At 37.1% G+C, this 20,083-nt stretch overlaps 1 protein-coding gene and 1 long non-coding RNA gene across 2 annotated transcripts; one reads left to right on the top strand and one right to left on the bottom strand.

Annotated features, from left to right (window-relative positions):
* Window positions 1–11,239: 11,239 nt before the first annotated feature.
* Window positions 11,240–11,763, top strand: LOC110905555. Its single transcript, XR_002573228.2, has 2 exons — window positions 11,240–11,449; window positions 11,515–11,763. It is a non-coding gene; the product is annotated as an uncharacterized LOC110905555 (long non-coding RNA).
* An 821-nt stretch (window positions 11,764–12,584) lies between these two features.
* LOC110921816 (protein STAY-GREEN 1, chloroplastic) lies at window positions 12,585–17,903 on the bottom strand. Its single transcript, XM_022166156.2, has 4 exons — window positions 17,501–17,903; window positions 17,235–17,408; window positions 13,189–13,356; window positions 12,585–13,116 (listed from the first exon to the last, which is right to left on the bottom strand). Exons 1-4 carry the CDS (start codon window positions 17,615–17,617, stop codon window positions 12,799–12,801), a joined length of 777 nt encoding a protein of 258 aa, XP_022021848.1. The 5' UTR covers window positions 17,618–17,903; the 3' UTR covers window positions 12,585–12,798.
* Between the last annotated feature and the right edge of the window lie 2,180 nt (window positions 17,904–20,083).

Here is a 20,083-nt window from a genome sequence, read left to right as displayed (position 1 = left end):
TTGTCATTTTTATCGAGGTATTGTGACAACGTGCAAAACAACAGAAACCTCGTCAATACTTGGTACTCCTGATCGAACAGGAATCACCCAAATCCGATTAGTTAACTGTTCGAGACGGTGTTTCATGTTTAACACAAAATCGGTGAACCTCGTGGATAGAATCCAGATCTTGAGCCACTCAACCTCAAGAATGAGTAGTAAGTCAGCACAAGCTCCGTTTCTATCGGTTTTGAAGTCATTGAGTGTAAAAGAGTTGAAAGAAAGTTAGAAAAATCATCTTTCAATCCTTTTCATTGTGAATATGTTTAGATCTATGAGAGATCTTTGTTTGTTTATGTGGAAATCGGTTAGATCCAAGTTATTCTCGGTGGATTGAGGCCAAAACATGAAGTTCTTCAAGAACACATGATAACAGCTTGAATCTTGATGATTTCATGGTTAAAATTTAAGATTCAAAAGGTAGAAAGGTGTAGGAGTGCGTGTAGATTAAGGAAGTACAAGATTTAGGATGAGATCCTACCGGAATCGAAAGAAATCTGAAGAAAAGTGAAGAAAACGAGCTGGTCGGACGTCAGTTGCCAAAACTAGAAAGTTTGAGAGTGACATGGGGTATTTATAGGGTTACCCAAAGAGGAAAGGGGATGGTCGATCGGTTGGCAGGCCGGCCGACTGGCTGGTCGATCGAACTGCAGTTCGATTGGACAGTTGGTCGATCGGTCAGCTGCCTGATCGATCAGTCGATTGCTTTGACGAGTTTTACTGTTTCGATTGCGATTGCGAGCGATGCGAATGCGATAGAGTTTCCTAGTCAAATTACTTTTAATCCCAACTACTCGTATATCGCACTATCTCTTCTCTACTAATTATCATACTGTTTCGATTGCGATTGAGTTCGATTGCATTTCGATTGATTACCACACATAACATAAATAAACATGCACAAGTAACACGTAAGGCACACACACGTATAACAATAATCAAAATGCGTAATTCGAGTTGCGAGTTCGATTGCGATTCGATGTTGATGAAATTAGATTGATTATCGTTTAGTCGACTTTATCGCATTGTTACTTCCTATTATTCACAGTCGTAAAGCGATTCGTAGCAATAAGTATACATCGATTACTGCGATTCTTAACAATTACTCCACATAATACAACTAAAGCGAAATAAAATAGACTAATCTACGAGTCAAAGAAGTCAAAACAGGAATCGAGCAAGGAGAGACAGATCTTTTCTTCCTTTGACTTCAATCTTGACTTTGACTTTGACTTCGAAACACGGGGTGTTACAAGTAGTATCACGGCGACTACTGTGTGCCTCATCAGAGTTTGCCATCTCAGAAGCTTTGGTACTAAACACCAAAATAATTTATTGCTTAGTTGCAATATAGTAATTAGTCGTCACATTGATGACTTAACAAGCCATGGTATTACTAAACCATATAGGCTCTTAAGTTATAACATTTCTAATGAATGTTGTTTTGAAATTCATTCCATATAATCAGCGTAGGTCACAAAAGAACCATTAACGACATTAAAGTAGGACATAGTCCATTATTTATTATACTAGGGGGATCATAGGTCACAACTATCATTGTCGTATTGACAATATAAAATAGCTCAAAGACTTGTCTCGAAGGACATTAACATATGGCACAAATGACCTTGTCACAAAGGACAGTTAAAATATATATGCCCCGATCTCATTTGATCAGGGGCTTTAGGCTTGAACATAGTTCACCACCCTTGGACAGCGAGTCATAGACTACAACTGTCGTTGTCATGAAAGACGATATAATTTGGCCCATAGGCAAATCAATTAACATCACAAAAGGATGTTAAAATAATAATCATCGCACTGATGATATTAGTCATGATCGCATTGATCATATAGACTATAAGGCTTGGATGTAATCCAAATACCTTGACGTCTAGTGTGGTTCCTCAAGTCACACTGGCCGGAGTGTTAATCATTACTTGAATGCTTACATAGAATATTTGTCTTAAAATGGTTTAACAATATAGCCATGGTCGCATTGACCATAAAGGCTTGGAGGCTTGAACATAGTTCATCACCTCTGGATAGAAGGCATAATCATCCTTAACTATCATGGTAGAAAGGATAGGTATCCTTAACTCCAAAAAAAAAATTTGGCCAGATAGTGTGGACTTGCCACTTGGCAGATGTAAACCATTAAGAAGATCTTTTGGAATTAATTCGCAGATCGATAAAATTCGAATTAAAATCCAGGCGATCGCTTGAACAATGATGTAATGAAATACATATAATAATAATAATAATATTAATAATAATAATTCCAAAGATAATTTTCATTAATTCAAATAAGAATTACAAAATTGCCTTAAACAGGTCTTGAAATAACATAACTACTTTGTCCACGCAGGGACTAAAATAAAACAAGTCCACGCAGGGACTAAATACTGAAATAAGATGTCCACGCAGGGACTTAATTGAAATAAACAACTACTATATAAGATAAATAAATTTCTTCACTCATTTTTCTTCCCTTTAAACAGCTTAGTAAGTTTCTTAAAGAACTTACTCGTTTTCTTCTCACTTCTCTCCACTCGACGTTGTACGTCATCCACCCTTTCCAAGGCCTGGATTTAAGACCTCCAATTGTTGAGGTGGTAATTGTTGTGGTTGAGGTGGAGCAGGATACGGGTATCCATAATTTGGATAACCCGTTATTGGGTATGCAGGGGGGAAGGTGAAAGGTATAAAGCATTATGTATGATCGTTTCACCATAGGGATCGTACACTGGCGCCTGGTAGTTATAACCCATAGGCATAGATAGGTCAAATGGATTATACCCAGTCGCAACTGGGTAAGTAGGAATTGGGTTTTCGAAACCCACTGGTTACGGTGGTTGAGCAAAAGTAGCTGGTGTGGTGTCAATCACCGGTGCAGCATTTGAGGGTCCACCCATTTGCGGATCCTTAGGGATAGGGGGTATGTTTGAGAAGCATGGGGCAAACTAAAACGTGGCCCCCCACGCACTGGCATACGTGCGTTTCGCCTTCCATAGGTGGCGGCGGTTGTTCCACCGCTTGCATGTATGCACCCTCTGTGGAGGCTGCTGTTGTGGGGTGTTGCGGTACGAAGGAGTAAATTCCCACTTAAACTTACTCTAGTATTTGTCCCATTCATTGGGACCCTGGTAAGGCGATCCCGCATAAAAGGCGGAACCACTAGAAATCTCAATAGGGTGCGCAGGCGACCCCGAAGGTGGCAAAATTGGATTTGGATCTTCATCCACATCCATATCTTGGTTCTGGTCCTGATATTCATCTTGTTCCAGCTGGTTATGTCTAGCGGGAGGGGTGTTTATGTAATCATTTGGGTTGAAGGACCCACGTAATTGCGAGTGATGGGAGCGTTGAGAATTGTGAGACTCGTGCGAATGTTGAGGCCCAAAAGAATTATGGTAAGAGGGTGAAGAGCTCAGAGAGACTGAGTGCCTTGTAGTTTCAATCGAATATCCCCAGTCTTGGTAGGGATCCGAATCAAAAGATGTTGAAGGAAAGTGATGGTGTGATGGCCCCACTTGGCTGGATGGTCCTCCACGCATGGGACCTTTACCTCTACCTCGTCCACGGTGTCTCGGCGGCATTTTGATTATGAAACCTGCCAATCAAGGAAAACAATATATATAAACTTATTAAAGATAAGGATTAATCCTAGGTCATTTTCCTAGACTTAGAAGTCTAAGGAATGTGCTACTATGTCATTTGAGATTAAACACAAAAGGCTAGTGTTTAATTCACTCAAATGTTGGCTCTGATACCAACCTGTCACATCCCGATATTTCAACCATAACCCGGTGGGGAGTATCGTGACATAAGTTGATATCATCATGGTAAATATACACAGAATAGCACAACGGAAGTTTTAGAGTATAAATTATTATTACAAACCGAAATGTTCAAAGTTCAAAATAAATATACAACGGCTCGTAATAAAAGATCCACATGCGGATCATAAAAATGTACAAAAGATGTTCAACAGACTTTAGGCATGTTAGGTCCAGAGTTTTACGCTTATCTTTATTACTTTTATTTATGTTTATTTGGTTTAGATTAGCTCTTGGGCTTGGGCTAGGCCATGTGGGCCAATGGGGTAGTGGCTTCTATAAATAGTCTTGATTAGATTGTTAGTAGTAGAGCTCTCCCACATTTGTAATCATGTAGCCCCAATAGAGAACCTTGTACCCGACAATCCTAGGGATTATGTGCAAGGTTCTCGAAGATCGTAAATAGTTGGCATATGTAAAGGATTTGCAAGATCCCCTTCTAACATTACCAAGCAGCTTCCAACCTATTACGTATTGTACCTGTAACTTAGTCTTTTGAAAATACGTCAATTTACACTGATAAATACAATTAACTGACATGTTTTGAAAATGTTTCAAAACTGATTTAAGTGCACAAGGCACATGAAAATCTTTTATAACTTGGGACAATTAAGTCTTGTATACAGTATTACATTTTTGTATATATATGGGGCCCAGTATAGAAACCGAGACATGATTAACCGAAACACCACCCACAAAGGAGTTATCCCCAACTTGTGGGTAAAAACATTTTAGCATTCAAATCTGTCGGGTGTATGCCTACACCCCGTGCTTTAGTCGTGGCCCTTAGTAACTTCAATGAGCCGAGGGTATCCAGGACACGGTCGCGTTAACCCCTAATGTTTAAGTTATCAAACAAAACAAATTAAAACGGGTTATGCAGATTTTGTAGCCACAATCCGACATATGATCCCATACCTGACCAAGCGGTAGTAATTTACCGTATCCCAAGCCCGTATAGGGAAAATAAGTTAAAAGTATTTACCTGAGCTAGTAGTTGACTTTAAAATGCAAAGTTTATATTAACTCAGTTGTTTAATCAATAGGTAAGTGTAGGTAGCATTTACTGGAAGGCTCTAGTCTGGAATGATGGTAATAATAACCAGTTAGAATGCTAACGGGTCCTATTTAAGTCTTAGACTTAGACCGGCTAGCTTAAAATGTTATAAACAGTACGGTACGCTAGATTAAGCGATGACCGGAATAGAATGTAGTTTAAACCCAACAAACACTAAGACTTGTATAATATGGGTAAACTATTATCATTTTGGAATTTGAGATTAAAATGATAAGGTTAAACCCGTTTCGGTAAACTTATGTAAACAAGTTACAAAAGTCGAACCGTACGCGTATAAGCATTAACGGGTAACCGGATGAGTCATGTACAAGTTCCATATGTCATTATACTTTAAACAAGTTATAATATAAGTAGGATATCAACTTGTATGCCCATTAAGGTTTTAAAATCAAACTATGCCCTATATGGGCGTTTTGGTCATTATGTGACGTATAAAAGGAACTTGCATATATTCTGATGTTGTAATCATAAACATTCTGGAAAAATAGATAATTTATGATATAATATCAGTAGGATATCAAATATATGTGTGGTTTATAATTTAAGACCAAACTATGCATCGTAGGGTCATTTTGGTCATTTCACACATAGTTTGAAAGCTTATTTGGGATTCTGAGTTTATAACATGTACCTACTTTAAAAGCATTTTAAATAAGTTATAAAATCAGTAGGTAACAAGTATTGGTTTGTAAATATGGTTTAAAAACATACTATGCGCCGAAACGGCGTTAAAGTCGTTAAATGACGATATTTGCGATGTATAATGAAAACAAATGTTAAGACTAGGTTTATATGATCAAAATATGTTATTTAATATAACACATCATTAGGTAAAAAGGTTTTATATGAAAAGCATGATTAAAACCATTTTTAGTGCCATAAGGGCATTATGGTCATTTATCAACATAAAACAAGAACTTGTTCTTAAATTTAGCATATAAACTGACTTGACATCCCAAATAATCTTATTTATGATATTACATCAGTAAGTAATGAGTTTGGTATAAGAAATTATGTTTAAAACCAATTTAGGTGCCGAAAGAGCATTTTGGTCCTTTTAAAGCATAATTTACGATAATATACGAAAACTGAGTTTATGATCAGAATATTAACATCAAATTATGTTAATCATATTAACATATCAGTATGTAATTCATTTGCAAGTTCAATAGTGCTTAAAACCTTATTTATATATAAAAGGGCAATTTAGTCAAAGTTTAGCAAAATGACGAAACTTGCATAAAACTCAGATTACTATTATGATCACGTAGTATAACCTCAGAGGGTTATGCTACATAATAACATGATCATGTAGGAACCTTAAAACAGTAGAAAACTAATCTAATTCGGGTCAGAATCGAAAGTCAAAGCAGAAGTCAAACTTCGCGACTTTCGGTTGCGAACCGTCCCTAGACCTGGAATTGATGAGCCGAACATGTTTATACATGTTCTAATAATTTTATTAATAAGTTATTAAAGTGTTAAAACATATTTTATAATGCCAACATTATCATATTATGATTATTTTCAAAACTACCCAGTTTGACTTTTTAATATTAGTAACTTTGACCCGTCAATTGACCAAGTAAACGTGATTCTTAGGAGGTGCCCTTTTGAGGGATTAACACATACCTAATTACGATCACGTAGCCATGTTCGCCTAGAACAATGGCTGGACCATTACGGTCTAAGCCGAAAGTCAAAGATTTATCGAAAAAAACTTGACTTTCGGCTTTTAAAAGCCTATAAACGAAAAATAGGAGGTAGGAACACTTACAAAAGGTCCTAGCCCGAACTTTCACTAAAGAGGAGTCTCCCTTCAGCTGGGAATCTCCAGAGAGAGCAAGAAGAATGATTTTTAGAAGGTGCAAGGATGAATGGTGAACCTTGGCACCTATTTATAGTGCAAGGTGAGGATTTTGGATCATTCCAGGTGTTATGAGGGGCTTGGAGATCACTCTAGGTGTCTTAGGACGTGTCTAAAACCAGCTATGAGCTCATGGTTTCGATTTGGAGGTGATATAGTGGTTTCTGTGGTGAACAGGGAAGATTGTAGCAGCTGGGCCAAATTTTCTTCGTAGATCAAGCCGTCGCGCCCCGAGACCGAGTCGACCAAGAGGGGTCGCGCCCCGCGAGGGCCTCAAATAATTTTAAAAGTTTGGTAGTTTCAGTCCCTTGCCTCCAAAACTCAAAACAACTTCCATAAATTGCACTTTTAACCCCTCAAGTCCAATTTAGGTATTCTTGGAAGTATACCCATACATCAAAAAGCTCCGGGTTCGTTAAAAGGCCACTCAGAGGTTTAAATTAACATGTTGACGCTTTTAACCCTTCATATCATCAAACTCTTGATTAAATCATTAACGGTCTCCTTCGTCCAACAAGTGGCTCGTGTAGAGAATACGAACACCGTAAAAGGTCACTCAGAGGCATAGTTTAAGCATGTTGACACTTTTAGTCCCTCCACATTCATTCTTTCATTGTTTGGCAAAAATAATCCTTCCTAGTCAATATTTGACATAATTAGGATTAGGGACACGTGTCAATATATTATTGGACACGATTTTTCGAGGTGTTACAGATCGGTAGTGGTAGTTTCTTGATCCTGAGGCTGGCGTAAACACCGGTGAACTGGTGCTCAGCGACATTCCTTGTGTCGAGGCGGTCAGAACATTTGTTGTTTTTACGGCGGAAGGTTGTGTATTTCCTAGTCCTGGGAAGAGAAGTCCCATTCTGGAATAAGCGGTGCCCGCGGGTCTTCCTTCATATCCCGGGGGTGACTCGGCATCAAATTCGAGTGCCAAAGATCTAGTAATTGCTGGAGTCGAAACTGTAGTTGTGGTGTTCGCTGTAATTACACTTCCTTCAGCGGTGGAAGTCAAAACGGTGCTGGAAATTGCAGCACTTGCGTTCGAAGCACTCATTGTGGTAACGGATTCTTTTGTATTTGCAAGTCCCACGGATGGTGCCAATGTAAGTACGTCACCTGAAACACGTCCCTTAGCTGGTTGATCCGATGAAGAGTGACCCGATCTCCGATCTACAAAATAGAACACCGTTAGGACTCATTACAGGAATGGGGTTATTCCTGTAACCACCCTCCACCGTGAGAATAAGAACTCGTTTGTGGGAGTAAAAGAGAATGTAATACGAGAGAACAATGTGTCTTACCTTCATGACGACATCTCTATTTATACTTATGGGTGAACTTAGGGTTTCCCCTTAAGTCGGGAAGTCAGTTAGGCGACCTCTCCTATTTTATCGAAGAATATTTCCTACGTAGATTTACATGGAGATCTCCTCCATATTTATTCATTGCTATTTATTCGATGGTTAATTTTTGACCCGAAATAACCAGGTCGGGTCATTCCTTCACACGGACCTAACCTTTTTAAACTAAAATCTAAATAAATTCACACGTGTGCCTCACACACCATAAAAGCATAACACCCTTCAAAAAACGAATTGACAAAGAAATATAGTTGTATAGAGATCCTTGGTTTGTATGGCTAGGAATGGTAAAACGTATTGAGTCCATCATAATTTTTCTAGAGGTATAGATCTTTTAATTTGTTTATTACAAACTTTCTAAATTCCAATCATCATTAAATTCAAAACTTCGGGTTCTTATCTAGCTCCGTCAATAGGTGTGCCCAACCTATATAGCAAGCTAAAGAAGTAACGAAATTTGCAACCAAGCGGTCATCGGATAATGGTCCCCGAGTTTATTAACCCAATATCTTACAAAAGAAACGCTTGCGTCTTGTTAATCCTAGTCATTAGGGTTAAAGTTACACGTTCAACTTTTTCGCCCCATTTTGTCCATTATTTGGGGCTGAACTAATCGGTCACAACATAGTTCAAGCGCAGATTTAAAGATGGACTTTTCATTCATTAAAGTCCATCTCGAAAAATGATAGCAAATCGTATTGATGATGAAGATTCTTACTTAAGCGTTGAATTTAATACAGTTAAAAAGGTAACAAATAGTTGTGTTAAAGCTGTAACAAATTGTTGTCTTTTTAGTATTGAAACGTAACCGAATGGCTTCCTATTGGTAATAGGCATGTATAACCAAGGCGTAGCTACATAGAAGGGTATGGGTTCGGCCGAACCCTTACCGAATTTTTTTTGGTGTTATATATAGGTGTATTTTGACATCGCACCTATAGATACTCCGCCATCAACCCGTAGAATCCTTTAAATCGAACCCTGGAAAATTTCCGAATCCTAGGAAAAAAAATTGTGGCTGCCTATGTATAACTAAACAACAGTCGATGTATAACTAAACAAGAGTTGTGTTTTTTAAACTTTAGTAGTGAAACTCAAACCGATGGCTTCCTTTTGGTGATAGATATGTATAACTAAACTTTATTTCTGATTTTATCACCCCTTTCTAGCTTCTCAAAAAAAACAATTAGATAAATTAGGTCGGTTTCAGTCTATTTTGGCTATTACAAAACTTTAAAATTTTGTTTTATGTTTTTGGACAACATTATCTTCTTCTTTTTTTTTTTTTAAACTTAGCCAACATTATCTTCTATATCAAGATTATTTGAATTTTCATTTTTTTATTTTTAATTTGAATTTTCATTTTTTATTTTTAATAAAGTAAGAAAAAACTGCGTCGAACCAAAACCTTGTAAAAGATTTAGGATTCAAATTTACAGATAAAAGTGTTATATGATTAATTGTTACAACTATAATTAAGGAACTTACAAAACTTATAATTTTCTGATAAGTTCAGGACCAATGATTCTTTTTTTTATTATTGAACATCTTTTATTGGTGTAACATAAGTCGCCACATCACCACGATACATACAACCAGCACCCTATTCCACGTATTTCATACATTTCAAGTCATGTCACCATCTCCTACCGAACCATCTTTAGGATTAGATTAAATCCAACACCTAAACATTTAAAATAAAGAGTTAAATGTTATTTTAGTATGTGTGGTTTGGGCAATTTTGCCAGTTTAATCTAAAGGTTTTATTTTTCGTCTGTGGGTCCAAAAGAGGTTTCACCGTTGCCATTTTAGTCTACTGGGTTATATCATCCATTATTTTTGTTAACGAGAAGGGCAATCTAGTCATTTTATATAACCGAATTGCCCTTCTAGTTAACAGAATTACATATAAAATGACTGAATTGCGCTTCTCATTAACATAAAAAATGGATGAAGTTAACCCAGTGGACTAAAATGGCAACGATGAAACCTTTTTAGACCCACAGGCGAAAAATAAAACCTTTGGACTAAAGTGGCAAAATGGCCCAAACCACAGGGACTAAATGACATTTAACTCTAAAATAAAATACTATTGTATCCACCACACGTATTGTTGGAGCAACGGTTGGTAGGTGTGAACCGGATCTTGGCTTATTTAGAACTGCAACAAGAGATAACCTGTTAAAAAGCGTTTAGAGGCCGTAGTTAGGGCTGCAAACGAACCAAACGTTCGGCGAACAGTTCGTGAACCGTTTGGCGGGAAGTTCGTTTGTGTTCGTTTGTTTATTAAACAAACGAACACGAACAAGAAATTTCGTTTGTTTAGTTAAATGAACAAACATGAACAGAGGTCGTGTTCGTTCGTTTATGTTCGTGAACATTCGGTAACGTGTTCGTTTGTGTTCGATACTTCATTAGTGTTTTTAGTTTTTATATTTATTTAAATACTTTAAAATTCCGACAAATTAAATATCTAATAAGTGTCGGTGTATTATATATTTTGTTCCTAAACGATTGTTTGTGTTCATGAACATTAGTTTATGCTCATTTATGTTCGTCAACGTCCATTGCCTAAAATAAACAAACAAACACGAACATAAAATCTCGTTCGATAAGAGTTCGTGAACGGTTCACGAACACATATATTTCTTAACAAACGAACACGAACAAGGTCTTGTTCGTGTTCGTTCAGTTCGTTTGCAGCCCTAGCCGTAGTCTCACAGGTCACGTGTATCATGAGTTTTTATAAAGAAATGTTAAATAATTAGTAATGGAGATTTATAAATTATAGAGTGTATTGCAAGTTTTGTCCTTTATCTTTAGGCCTCTTTGCAGGCGGTGTCCTTTATGTTTAAAATTGACGAGTTTTGTCCTTTATGTTTAAAAATCAAGCACGTTTTACCCTTTGGGCCTAAACCATTCTATTTTTCCAGTTAAATTTGATCACGTGCGTGTCATGTGAGGGTAGTTATGTCATTTAATGTGCACCCTGAGCATTTACCCCCAATTAAATAACCCCAAACCCTAATTATTCCCATACCTGTGAGTGAAGATGAACTAGAGGAAGCACCAAACAATCTGAATTCAAGAGTGAAGATGAACATACAATCATGGTTCCAACGTGCCAAAAGCATATCTTCATCTTCATCACAACCATCAACCAATCAAAATGAAGAACACCAGTTGTACGGAATCACAGACGACTTAATCAACCTCCTCAAATCATTCACTCTCGAAACATTCAGGAACTTCAATCTCCAAGGTACTCTATTCCTAAGTCACATTGTATGTCATTGAATTTATAAAACTAAGTGAACTGATGCTTAGATGAACAAGGAGCCGTTGATGGACCTGAATCCACGAAGGATTTGTCTTCTTGGCAAGAGAAACATGTTGTGCTTGTTTTGTCCAAAGTTAAGGTTAGGGTTTTTTGTGGTTTTGAATTTAGGTTTTAGGGTTTATTAAAATGTTTAGTTTAACTGTAATTATGCAATTGCAATAGGCATTTACATTCAGAATTGGATAATCTGATGGTGATTTGGTGTTTATATAAATTATTGTTGTTGCTTCACTAAACTTGATTCTTGCTTCACTAAATTTGTTGATGATGAACGATTTGGAGGAATGGGAAGAATTAGGGTTTGGGGTTATTTAAATTGGGGGTAAATGCTCAGGGTGCACATTAAATGACACAACTACCCTCACGTGACATGCTCGTGATCAAATTTAACTGGGAAAACAAACTGGGTTAGGCCCAAAGGGTAAAACGTGCTTGATTTTTAAACACAAAGGACAAAACTCGTCAAATTTAAACATAAAGGACACCGCCTGCAAAAAGGCCTAAAGATAAAGGACAAAACTTGCAATTCACTCTAAATTATATAATTATATTTTTGAATAGGATATGATTAACTTTTTTTTTAAATTGTAAATAAAGAAACAAAATATGAAGGGATGTGATAAAATAAGCAGAAGAATAATTTTAGCTCACGAATTCGACCTTCGAAACCAGGTCTTTTATTAGAACCGGATTCGATTTCAAACTGAAATACATGATAACAGAATAAATTGAAATCCGATTCGATAAACATCCCTAGGAGGGTAGGACCCCGGCCAAAGGATGTGGGTTGGATTAGTGTGAATGTGGTCCTATTAGTGGCGGATCCAGGGTTTTTGGGGGTTTCCAGGAACCCTCTCGGTTTGGAAAAAAATTAGTGGAAATCTTGTATGATTTAGAAAAAAAAAAGAGTAAAAATTAATGAAAATTTACCAAAAGAAATCCCATGGAAAGATTTTCTTGATCCGTCATTGAATCCTAAGCCTGAACCTTTAGCCCAATTTGGAGTCATCACACATAATCCAGGTTCAAACATCAATGGTAATATGGTTTTAACTGATTCAAACACAATATAATTTTAAATTTATAAATAATCGTGAACCACCAAACATATATTCAAATCCGCTACCCATTACATTACAACAAAATAAAATAAAATATAAACAACATGAACACCTATATTTATCTACATCATGCAATACTAACTTACAAGTTCATCTTTATAAGGCATTGTTAGGATTTCATTTACATTTCAATTACCCATCAATAATATATCAAATTTTTTGGCCTAAGCCTTGGTCGGTCCCAAAATCGTCTCCCTTGCCATTGACTACATCTTCCGACCATGGAATTGACGTCATTGGTGGGAAACAACACGAGCAGTCTGTTTGGCAAGGACTTGGAATCATATCAATGGGCGTGGTGGGTCCACGCCTAAAAGAGGACCCACCCGCTTCTTTAAGTGGGCCCCAACATTCCACTCTGTTAAACTCGGGAATGTTGGAGTGAAAATAAACCCAAACCAAAGCTTCTTGTAGGTCAGGATAATTGTTCAACAAATTACCATCCCCATGAGCAAATGCCTTCAACACCTGAAGTTGAACATCATGCATTTATAGTTGTACAACAATGAATGGTATGTATGCAATAATTGTTGTACTTACCAGGGGTAGTTCTTTGGTAAAAATGAAGAATCTGAGACGAGCACACAAATCTAGAAGAAAATGGCCACCACTTATATGACAATGTACATGAAGAGACATATGTTCTTTCACTTTTCTCCATTCTGCCACCACTTCATCCCTATATAACTTGTTATACCACCCTTGCAACTGCAATTAAAACAATGATATCATAATTATAATATTGTTCTTATGTTATTGTGAAAACACTTTAAAGAGCATACAATTAAACTTTCTTACATATATATCTAATAAATCAAACGTAACATTTGCAGTATACGCATATAGGGAAGGTTCAAATGAAAACCACTAGTTATTGTGAAAACTAGAAAACTAACTAAAACCCACTAAAAAGGAGGGAGGGAAGACTTTTAATGAAGGAGGGGTAAAATTGGAACAAAAAATATATAACTTTTCAAACATTTCTCATTTCTCCATACGTTATCATTTTAAAACAAAAATGACACCATAAGATCACAAATTTTCTTATCTTTCATTCAAGTATATTCGAGCATATTTTTTATGACATAAAAAAAGATTTATGGTGTCGTCTTGTTTTCAATACTATTATTATAGTAGTGCACATGTGCAATATAACATGTACTACAATGTGCATTACATGCTTAAAATTAGTTTTTTGATTCTAGTTTAGCTTTTAGGGTTAGTTTTTTTGGAGGTTTAGGATTAGGATTAGGTTTTTGGGTGTGGGGGGAGGGGGGTTTAGGTTTTTGGGGGGTGGGGGTGGGGGGGTTAGGTTTTTTTCGGGTTTATGTTTAGGGTTTAGTTTTAGGTTTTCGGGAGGGTGGGGGGTGGGGGGTTTAGGTTTTTTTTTTTTTTTTTTTTTTTTGGGGGGGGGGTTAGGCTTTTGGTGGGAGGGTGAATTTAGGTTTTGGGGGGGGGGGGGGGGGGGGGGGGTTGGGGGGTTTAGGTTTTTGGGGGGTGTCGGTGGGGGGTGGGTTAAGTGGTTTAGGCTTTCCGTATTAGTGCACATGTGCAGTACAACCAAAATTTTTTTTTTTTTTTGAAATTTTTTTTCCATATATAAAAAGTAGCGATTTTTCTAAAAAAAATTGTAAAAAAAAAAATTTTGTATGTTTTTAGGTTTTTTTAGGCTTTTTTAGTTAGTTTTCGAGTTTTCACAATAAAAGTGGTTTTCATTTGAACCATCCCCTACGCATATAATGTATATATTTGTTGGTCTTCGGAGGGCAAAAGTGAAAGTGCGCTAATTTTAACGTTATTTTACTAATTTCGTGAAAATAACGTTAAAAAGCGAGGGACGGTTAATCATGCATCATGCGGTGGCGTTGATAGCCAAAAGACAAGGGGCTACATGCACTAATCGACTTTTGTCCCAATTGCTAAGTGTTATGTGCCTTATGTCCAAGCTAGGTCTCACTAGAACCAGTCTCTCTATTCCTACGGGTGGAGGTAAGGTTGTCTACATCTTACACTCCTCAGACCCTACCTTAGCTTTGCTATTGGTGGGATATACTGAATATAATGATATATATTATAAATCATATTCATAAACCATTAAAACCAAAACCAAGAAAGTCAGTTATAGTTCATAGGTTTGATAGCTTAATAATCTAATAAACGGTTTGGAAGTTAAAATCCGCTATGTTGGTGGTGATTTTAGTGTAATCAGGATTATTTTAGTATAATTAGATTTACTTAAAGTAAAAGTGGAATTATAGTAAGCATCAATACATACAAGTAGAAGGCGTGGAGTACATGCTTTTATTGAAACTATTTTAATTTTAGGAACCAACGTACCCAGGGTTCAAAGGGAGTAGCATCCCATTGGCATGGGTTCTAAGTGGTTACGCCACCTTTGAGAGGGTTCAGTCAACGAACTGAACGAATACGAACAAGGCTATGTTCGTGTTCGTTCGTTAAGGAAATTTGGATGTTCGTGAACTGTTCGCGAACACATGACGAACAGAAGTTTGTGTTCGTGTTCGTGTTCGTTCGTTAAGGAATTTTGGTTGTTCGCGAACAGTTCGTGAACACTAACCATGAACGCAAACGAACACAAATGAACTTTAATTTTGAAAATTAAAAAAGGCACCGTTAATCTTAAACATTTTACCATTTAAAGATTGAAGGGATAGATGATATTGGGTTCAATTGATTGGAGATAGGCTGAATGAAGGAGCGTGATATCAAAGAGGGAGAGGGTAAGAGAGAGAGAAATACATATGGGGGAAAGTAAAAAACTAATAAAATATTAAAAACTTTTAGAAAAATAAACATAAAAAACCGAACACGAACGGACATAAAGGAACGAACACGAACGAACGAACATAAACGAACTATTACCGAACGTTCACGAACGCAGTCGAACGAACGAGGCCTTTGTTCGTGTTCGTTCATTAAGCTTATCGAACGAAATTTTTTGTTCGTGTTCGTTCGTTAAGCTTATCAAACGAACATAAACGAACTTCCCGCCGAACGGTTCACGAACTGTTGGCTGAACGTTCAGTTCGTTTACAGCCCTAGGTCCAGAGGTAACACCCCACGCAGGGTTTAACCAGTGGTGGACACAAGATTTTTTTTAATGGGGTCCATTTTTTTCAGTATTTGAAATTTTCATAACAAAACGTTAAAATTTTCGGGTCGGTCCTCGTTTGGGTTGGGTCAAAGCGAGGTATGAACTACATTTAAAAAAACAAGAAAAACAAGCTATACAAGAATTGAACCCATGACATCTTGTCAGTAAAGAGGGTGATTTACCACTACACCAACTTACCTTTTTATTCTATGGTGTCCACTAATTGTATTTATGGGGTCCTTTTACAATTTAACATACCGAATCTGCTAATTTTTTTAAAAACAGTGGGGTTCGGGGACCCCGACCCACTCTATATGGGTCCGCCCCTGGGTCCAACGCTCCCTTGTAATGCTAGTGGAAGTTGCAACTAATTTGTTTAATTGTTAAGGATTCAGCTTAGAACTTTTATCAAAGAGTAAATTGTCAAAATGGTTCCTGAGGTTTGGTCACTTTTGTCAATTTTGTTGTCATTTTTATCCAAAATCAAAATCTAATCAGATTTTTCAGTTAACATCCAGTTTTTTTTCTTTTTCTTCCCTTTTAATGAAGGGCGAAATGGTCTCTTAACGTTTTATTATAACAAATTAAAAAAATATGACCATTTTGCCTTTCATTGAAAAAGAGGAAAAGGATAAAAAAAGCTGGATGTTAACCGAAAAAAATGAGCAGATTTTGCTTTTGGATGAAAATGGCAACAAAATTGAAACCATAAAGAACCAGATTCAAAATGTTTGAGTTTTGAACTAAAATGGCAAAAATGACCAAACCTAAAGAACCATTTTGACAGTTACTCTTTATCAAATTATTAAGTCAAACCGTAACCACACCTAAAATTAACTCTCCAGTAAAAATATGAAAAATCCAAGATTGTCAAGTCTAATAGATTTTATTTGCTTTTTAGTGCTTTCTAAAATACAATATGAACCATAAATGATATTGATCCTATCGACCCTGACAATGGGGTGGTGATAACTGATAAACGTTACATGAGTCATATACCCTACTCATATAAAAAAATATATATTCTTTTTTTTTTAATCAGTCTCATCCGTAAAATATCTTATTCAATCCCCTGTTTTTCGTTCTTCCCCAATTTCTTAAGTAAAAAAATAAAAAATTAAAATAAAAAACACCGTCAATTATCTCTAGATCAAGTGATGGAAAGCTTGCATTTCTTTTAAGAGATGCAGGTTCAACTCCCACTTTGTGTACAGGCCCTGGTAGGCAATGATAGGATACCTAGGGAAACCTGGATTCGATCCTTGAGCCAAACGGATTTTACCAGTGATTTTACCGTCGTGCCTACAACGGGTGGGTTACCGGGTTTTCCCGGGAATTGGTGGTGGACTCAGGTTACTCTCGGAATATCCGTTTGGTCCGGTGGGTGCCGAAACTACTCGGGATTAATTCTGTTGCCGTTCAAAAAAAACACCTTGGTTTTTTTCAAATTATAAAGAAAGATCTGAATTACCTGAGAATTATTGATATTCTGAGAGATTGCAAGAGTTAACTTGGAAGTAATATCACTATGTGTAAGTGTGTATGTTCTTGGCAGATTCCCAGGATGTTTCTTCTCATCAACTCCCAAAAACAACACCTTCAGCTTTGAAGCTTCAAAGATTGATGGCCCAAACAATCTTGCAACCTGATCCAACCACAAAAAACCAAATACCCATATGAAAAAAAACCATAACCTTTTTTATAAAAAATTGTAAAATATAAAAGATTTTTAATTACAGGAGAGTGAATCTTCTTGATCTTTGATGGTGTTTTGTAGATGAACAAAGAGGTATGATGGTGATCAAGAACTGAAGATGAAGTGTTGAGTTTTGAGGGTATGATCAGAGAACCCATTTGTTACTAAATCTGGAAAGAATTGTTTGTTTGAATAACAATAGAAAGTTAGATTATCTACTCTCACAAAGAACACTAATATTAATAAATAATATGTTGGTTTTGAAGATGAATCTTGGAAGAAAGAAGGAGTTGCGTGTTGGGATTAAAAGAAGTTGCTTTAAAGTCCTGAATTCTTGGTGAAGCCGACCATTTGTTCTTTTTTTTTTTTTTTTTTTGTGTGTATATTTTTTCTTTGAACTTATAGGATATGTCCAAAATGTTCCATTGAATTTATGAGTGGTGCAATGGCGCACACACAACACCAAGAACACGTGTAGATTAATTAATTTGAAATTGAGGGAAGGGGTGAGGAGGTGAGTAATAGAAATTATAGAGGTGTGAAGTGGCGATAATGCCCCCAACACCATGGCCGTAGGCTTTATATGAACATGAATAGGAAGGTGCAATTCTAATATAATGTCCAAGAGGTGTTAAGAGGTGTTAACATTACACATTTTTTTAAGGAGGTGATAATGTTGATGTGGCGAAAAATGTCTCTTAAGGGGCCTTTAACCGTTAAGTATGGCCTAAACTTGTGCACAAAATATACTCTCCATGATTTATGGCAATCTTCTTTGGCTCATTGTGAATATTCATAAATACAACTTGGTCAAATTTTCGCCCTCGTGAATATTCATATATACGACTGAGTCATAACTTTGAGTGAAAGTGAGGTGTCGGTGATTTTATGGTACGAACACTATTGGTCCAAGCCCATTTGATACCTATAGCACCACATGGGCCCAACCAAGCAGCCTAGTTCAAGAGTTAGTAATGGCCCAGCAAGTTAAACACAAGTTATAATCTGGATTGAAGTAGAGATGGGCATAATAACCGGTTCCAAACTCGACCCGGTAGACGCGACCTAGAACTGGTTCCAGTTCCTATCCCCTTTATTGAAGAACCGGTTCCGGGTTCAAAAAACCCATAGGTTCTTTTACCCGGTTCCACATTTTATAAAAAAAAAAATAAAAATAAAAATTGGTTCGTACCCGGTTCCTACCCGGAACCGTTTCCTCTGTAACGAAATCCAACCCGGTTCCTACACAGTGTGGATGTGGACTTATTGTTGAGCTTTAATCCCACGGGCCTTTCAAAGACTAACGATGAAAGAAAAATTATGAAAAGTCTTTCATTATCGATATGAACAAGCAGAATGAGACAAAACCGAATAAGACAGAACGACAAAGCTGCTCCAACACCGTGTCAGCCAATGAAACTCAAACACAATAATGTACTACTCCGGTGAAAAATTCCGGCTAAACTTGTCGCCGGAATCCATGGAGGTTTGTGATTTTCACTTTAAAAATCAACAAAAACTTGCATTTTTAAATCTCTTGAACCATGACTTACCCGATGGAATTGGTTCTTCAGAGGAACCGGTTACAACCCTACCCGGAATCGGTTAGTATCGGTTCCAGTATTAATGGTCTAAAACCGGGTAGGAACTAGAACTGGTTCCACCCACACTCATACAAAAACCGAGTCCGGTTAGGAACCGGTTCTGGGTAGAAAAAAAAACGATATGACCATCTCTAGATTGAAGTAAGGATGACAAGAATATTCGAGCGTGACGGGTATACCCGAAATCCAAAGCATTCGGGACGGGTATACCCGATACCTGATGGGTATTGGGCCGAGTATGAGTATGGAAAAAAATATTCTGCGGGTATGAGACGGGTATAGGATTAGATGATACCCGACCCGATTACCCGATTACCCGAAACTATATACCCGTTTACTCAAAATATATACCCGAAAACTTTTAAGTTTTATATTTATTTTACTTTAATTATAGTTTAGTAATGCTTTCTTGTTTGAAAATTAAACTTTTCATTTAAAATATACTAGGATCTTGACCTGCCGCGCGTTGCGGGGGCGTCGAAAGTTATAATAACTTGAATTTATAGTGTATATTTAACTTGACTCTTTATCTATAACAACCCTCCTGAAATTTTTCTAACACCCAAAAATATATTAAAATATCCCAATATGTCCTAAAATACACCCCATACGCGAAAACAGGGCCCGAATACCTTTATTTTTATTAAAATTAATTGAAACGAATTTTTATGGTCTCTCGCGGGGCGCGTAGCCTTTGGCTACTGCCTACGCGGGCCGCGACAGCAAGAGATCAGGTCGAAACCCTAGGGCGCCACGTGTCGAGACGCGTGTGGAGTGTATGTTCCGAATCAGCAACCCTAGGGCCTAACCTAGCAAGCCTCGCGGGCCGCGTAGCCCTTAGCTACGTCTTACGCGGGCCACGTAAAACTCGAAATCAGGCCCTATAAGTAGAGGGCTTCGGCTTTCGTTTTCCGACGGTCACACACTCTTTCTCACTTAAAATTCTAAAGACTTAATATAATTCTCGGGTATAATACCCCCCCCTAAATAACAAAGTTCTGCTCCGTTGTAAGTATCATA

The sequence above is a fragment of the Helianthus annuus genome, chromosome 2 (genome assembly GCF_002127325.2).
Source record: "Helianthus annuus cultivar XRQ/B chromosome 2, HanXRQr2.0-SUNRISE, whole genome shotgun sequence".
In the NCBI taxonomy this organism is placed as follows: Eukaryota; Viridiplantae; Streptophyta; class Magnoliopsida; order Asterales; family Asteraceae; genus Helianthus; species Helianthus annuus.
This window is presented reverse-complemented; position numbering and strand designations above follow the sequence as displayed.

Excerpts from the sequence above, each read along its gene's own strand:
- LOC110921816 (XM_022166156.2), bottom strand. The coding sequence starts at position 17,617 with ATGGGTTCTCTGATCATACCCTCAAAACTCAACACTTCATCTTCAGTT. Across the intron at positions 17,409-17,500 it reads TCAAGAAGATTCACTCTCCT|GTTGCAAGATTGTTTGGGCC; the intron begins GTAATTAAAAAT and ends TGGTTGGATCAG. Across the intron at positions 13,357-17,234 it reads AGAATATCAATAATTCTCAG|TTGCAAGGGTGGTATAACAA; the intron begins GTAATTCAGATC and ends TTTTAATTGCAG.